A 5,698-nucleotide genomic window follows, 5' to 3' on the forward strand; every position below is an offset into this window, starting at 1 on the left:
GATCTGTGAAGCACCTCTCAATCAGTTGAAGGTAGGTGAGGTTTTCTTGAGTGTTTGGGTCAAAAAAACCTTTGGTGTCGTCACCTGGGTCAGATAAAACCTGGTTCATATCTTCATCAAAGTAACCTCTTTGGTATGCTACTTGTACAGGTACTCTGTGACTGTGGACCGGATCAATTATTCCTCCTGTTGCGATTTGGGCTTCAAGAAGACGGATACCATGATCCTTCACAATGAGGTCTTTCTTCAAGGCTTGGAACAGAGAGATTGTGTTTCCAGTGTAGGGGTCTTTGTATCCTGTAACGGCTCTTTCTGCTGAAAGCAGTTTCTCCTTCCACTCACTGCCAACCACTCCTTGAGCTGCAGCTTCCTCCACAGACAGTTTCTTATTCTTTACTGGGTCAATGACAAATCCAGTGGCAGCTTGGGCTTCAAGCAGGACCAGAGAGGTACCAGGGGTCAGAAGGTTTCGCCTTTTGGCTTCATAGATGCTGATGACTTCTTTTGAAGATTCAACTCTTACACCAGCTATACAGTTTGTAGCTCCGAGGTACTTCTGAATGGATTCCATTTTGGCCACATTTTCCTCAGTTACTTCACCGTGTATTATTTGGCTAAAAAGTTCCTTGGATATAATTTTTGACTCAAACAACTCACTTGCTGAAACTTGCTTTCTTAGGCCTTTAAACTTTCTTTCTTTGGATGATATTTCTGAGATGATAACAGAGAGTATTTCAATGATTTCTTCTATTTTCATGGTTCCTGTTTTGTACTGTTGAATGAGCTGGTYGCGTTTTTCTTTCGAAATGTATTCAGAGACCAACACCTCCCACACTGTCACTTCTTTGTTTTTGAATTTACCCATATTCATGGTAACTGTTTTGTTTTTGAACGCTAACTCCACTTGCTCATCTGTGTGAAACACCTTGCCCTCATCTTTATGTAGCGGTAGGAGAAGTAGCCCAGTTTTGGGATCTTTTTCACATCGACCTATGAGCTGAAGGTAGGACAGATTTTCATTGGTATTAGGGTCAAAGAAACCTTTTGCTTCGTCAGTGGGGTTCACCAAGATTTTGTGAGTTTCTTCATCAAGATAGCCCCTTTGAATGGCAACATGTGTTGGTAGTCTGTGACTTTGATTTGTGTCAATGATTCCTCCAGTTGCCATCTGTGCCTCAAGAAGACGCAGGCCATCATTTTTTTGTATCAGTTTTTCTTTCATGGCTGCAAACAGGGATATTGTTGCATCTGTGTATGGATCTTTATAGCCAATAGCAGCACGCTCAGCTGAAATAAGTTGCTCGTGGATATCTGGTCCAATTAAGTCTTCTTTTGCAGCTTCATCCACAGAAAAGAACTTGTTGTTGATAGGATCAATGACCCATCCTGTTGCAGACTGTGCTTCAAGCAGTAATAGCGCAATGCCAGGAGTCAATAGATCTTCCTGTTTTGCCTGGTATATGCTCATTACTTTCTGGGTTGGATAAACTTTGATTCCTGCAATGCTTCCTGATCCCTTCAGGTACTTTTTCACAGGTTCACTTTGGGCCATTTCATCAACGCTGAGTTTTCCTACTTCAATCTGTTTGAATGTGTTGGCATCAATAATGTCAGAATCCAGTAGTTGTTGCACAGAGACATAATTTCTTAGCCCCATCACTTTCAGACTTTCACTCTTCTCTAGCTTCTCAATCGTGGAAAGCACCAACGTAATCACTGTTTGGATGTTGATATGTTTTGTTCTGTATTTTTCAATGAGCTCTAGTTGCTGATCTTCAGTGAAGTAACGAGAGTGAATCAAGTCCCAAAGAGAAATTGATTTTCCTGCATACCGCCCCACATTAACGTTTACCATTGTCTTTTGGAACTCTTGTTTTATTTCTGTTACAGTGTAAGTTTTTTCCTTTGTTGCTGTTGCCTTTGGTGTGTCATTTAGTGGTAAGAGAAAGAGTCCAGTTTCCTTATCTTTCACACATCTGTTTAACATTTCCATGTATGTCAGGTTTTCTTGAGTCTTTGGGTCAAAAAAGCCCTTTGTGTCGTCATTTGGGTTTTCTAAGATTTGATTGAGTTCTGCATCAAAATATCCTTTCTTGTATGCAAACTCTAGAGGCAAGTGAAGGCACAACAAGGGATCAATGATACCACCTGTGCCAAGTTGGGCCTCGAGTAAACGAATGCCATGCTGTTTGACAATGAGATCCTTTTTCAGAGCTTGGAATAACGAAATCTTTTGACCTGAGTAAGGATCTATGTAACCAGTGACAGCCCTCTCTGCAGATAGAAGCTTTTCATACATTTGTGGACCAATCACATTCTCTTTTAGAGCTTTTTCCACTGTAAGTTTTTTGTTCTTCAGAGGATCTATGATGAATCCTGTAGCTGCTTGTGCTTCAAGRAGACAAAGGGCAGTTCCGGGTGTAAGAATGCCCATTTTCTGTGCCTCATAGATGCTTACTTTCTTATTGGATGGTTGCAGTATTAACCCCGCTACACAACTTGTTCCTTGCAGGTAAGCTCGCACACTGTCCATCTTCATCACATCGGCGCTTGTCATTTTTCCATCAATCAAACTGTTGTATACTTTCTCATCGACGATTTTGAGTTCCAGAAGGTCCACAATGGAAATAGCTCCTCTGAGACCTTCAAAGTTCAGCTCTGCTTGTTGTTTTATCTCCTTACTCTCAATGATCTCTATGATGATAACTGTGAGTTCCTCAATCGTGATTTTCCTGGACTTGAAGAGTTTGAAAAACTCCTGGCGTTTTTCTTCTGATAGATATTCTGAATTGATCAGGTCCCACAGTGTTGTGTGCCTTCCCTTGAATCTGCCGTACTTGACAGTAACCACTGTTTTTTGGAAAATCTCCCTCATGCTGTCATCTATGTTAATTTTCCTGCCCTTGCTCTTCAGAGGCAAGAGGCACAGGTTTGTACTGGGATCTGTGACACATCTGGCCAGGAGCTGCAGGTACGTCAGATTCTCAAGGGTGTTGGGGTCAAAGAATCCTTTGGTGTCATCAGATGGATCACTCAGGATCTGATTCATCTCCTCATTAAAGTACCCCCTCTTGTAGGCCACATGGACAGGGATGCGATGGCTGTTCACTGGGTCAATGATCCCACCAGTGGCGATTTGTGCCTCCAGAAGCCGAATCCCATGCTCTTTGACAATCAGGTCCTTTTGCATTGCTTGGAACAAAGAAATTATCTTTCCGTCATGTGGATCTTTGTACCCAGTGACAGCTTTTTCTGCCGATCGCAGCTTCTGACAGACATCAGGCCCAACAATCCTTGCTTTGACAGCATCATCCACTGAAAACTTCCTGTTTCCTATGGGGTCAATAATAAACCCTGTTGCCGCCTGGGCCTCCAGAAGAATCAGAGCGGTTCCTGGCATTAGCTTTCTATTTTGTCTTGCTTGGTAGATGGTCATGATCTGAGAATCTGGAAGTATAATACCAGCAATGCTGTCTTTCCCCTTTAAGTACATGTTTACATTTTCATCCTCTATGACATCCTTTACAGACTTCTTTCCTTTCTGCAGGTCCTCCATTACTTCCTTGCTGATGATGTCTGCCTCCAAGAGCTGATTGGCCGTAACGGTTTCTCTGATGCCTTCAAATGTGGCTTTTGTTGTTTTAACAGATTTCTCTATGATTTCCAGAATCAATGTTGTGATTGTCTTAATGTTCAACTTCCCTTCTCTGTATCTCTGAAATATGTCTTTCCTTTGTTCTTCGTCAAAGTACTCTGACATCAGCAGCTCCCACAGAGACACTGTCATCCCCATGTATTTCCCATATTTCACTTCGACCTTCTCTGTCTTGAAAGCCATTTTGGTTTGGTAATCAATGAAGCTAGAGCTTGTTCTGCCTGATTTATCATATAGAGGTAGGAGGCACAGCCCAGTGGCAGGATCARTGACACACCGTTCCATCAGCTGGAGATAGGTCAGATTCTCCTCAGTGTTTGGGTCAAAGAAACCTTTTGTGTCATCTCCAGCATCTTCCAATATGGCATTCATTTTCTCATCAAAGTACTCTCTCTTGAACGCCACTGCTGTGGGAAGCCTATGGCTGTTGATCGGGTCTATTATTCCACCTGTGGCAATTTGTGCTTCTAGCAGCCGAATTCCATGGTCTTTGACAATCAGGTCTTTGGACATGGCCTGAAATAGGGATATGATATTTCCAGAATAGGGATCCTTGTATCCAGTCACTGCTCGCTCAGCAGAAAGCAGCTTTGTGTGATATTCTGGGCCAACGACTTTGTGTCTGACAGCTTCTTCCACAGTGTATTTTTTATTTTTGACAGGATCAATCACAAAGCCAGTAGCAGCTTGAGCTTCCAGAAGGACCAGGGCCGTTCCCGGCATTACTATGCCTTGCTTCATTGCCTGATAAATGCTTATTCTCTGATTGGAGGAGAGGACAGCTATGCCTGCAATGCTGCCTTTGCCTTCCAGGTATTCTTTCACTGTTTCCATCAGCATCACATCCTGTGTTGTGGTGTTCCCCTTTTGCAGGTCATCATAGGTTTTCTTGTCAATGATCTTTGACTCAAAGAGCTCGCTGGAGGAAATGCCTTTGCGGAGCCCTTTGAAGGCGATGCAGACAGGAAGCAGCACCAAGCCCGTGTTTTGATCCACGGTGCACGTCTCCAGGAGGTTCTGGTAGTTGAGATTTTCCTGCGTGCTGGGATTGTAAAACACTTTAAGCTCTGACATCTGGCTGCTGAGAAAACCTTTTTCATAGAGGCCCTTTTGGATTGCAGCATCAACCGAGACGTTTTTCTTCTCCACAGGATCAAAGATACCCTTGGTGGATATCTGCGCCTCCAGCAGCCTCAGACCATAATCTCTGGGGAGCAGATCTTTTTGCATAGCCTGGTAGACAGAGATGGGTTGTTTGGTGTAGGGGTCTTCATAGCCACTAACTGCTTTCTCAGCTGTGAGGAGTTTCTCCCTCATCTCTGGTCCTACAATGCCCTCTCTAACAGCATCTACAACAGGAAGTACTCGATTGTTTACAGGGTCGATGATGCCCCCGGTGGCAGCTTGTGCTTCGAGCAGAGCTAAAGCCGTCCCTGCTCTCAGCAAACGTTTCTTCATGGCTTGATAAATGCTTATCTTCTCCCCGCTCTTCTCCAGAAAGATACCCGCCACCGGTGCTTGGGCTTCTGCGCCGCCATTTTGTTTCATCTCAGTAGACGCCATATTGTGACCTAAAGGGTTGTTTAAACAGAAAGAGTTCAAATTGTTTCCCAAATATACTTTGTACTTTAAACAACAGTATATACTTTATACTTTAAACAACAGTATATACTTTATGCTTTAAACAATAGTATATCATTTGTACTTTAAACATTAGTATACACTTTGTACTTTAAACAACAGTATAGACTCTGTACTTTAAACATTAGTATATACTTTATACTTTAAACATTAATATATACACTTTGTACTTTAACAATAATATATATACTTTGTACTTTAAACGGTATATACTTTATAATTTAAACAACAGTGTATTGTTTGTACTTTAAATATTAGTATATACTTTGTACTTTAAACAACAATATGTGGTTTGTACTTTAACATTAATATATACACTTTGTACTTTAACATTAATATGTACTTTAACATTAGTACATACTTTGTACTTTAAACAACAATATGTGGTTTGTACTTTAACAT

At 41.8% G+C, this 5,698-nt stretch overlaps 1 protein-coding gene across 1 annotated transcript in view; it reads right to left on the minus strand.

The window, feature by feature from the left end:
- Position 1: 1 nt before the first annotated feature.
- The window catches only part of eppk1 (epiplakin 1), a gene marked incomplete at both ends in the record, with an annotated part of 7,623 nt that continues 1,926 nt past the window's right edge, over positions 2 to 5,698 (minus strand). The window contains 1 exon segment of the mRNA XM_014024781.1: positions 2 to 5,226. Coding sequence (XP_013880235.1) covers positions 2 to 5,218 — 5,217 coding nt within the window.

The sequence above is a fragment of the Austrofundulus limnaeus genome, unplaced genomic scaffold (assembly GCF_001266775.1).
Source record: "Austrofundulus limnaeus strain Quisiro unplaced genomic scaffold, Austrofundulus_limnaeus-1.0 Scaffold440, whole genome shotgun sequence".
NCBI lineage: Eukaryota > Metazoa > Chordata > Actinopteri > Cyprinodontiformes > Rivulidae > Austrofundulus > Austrofundulus limnaeus.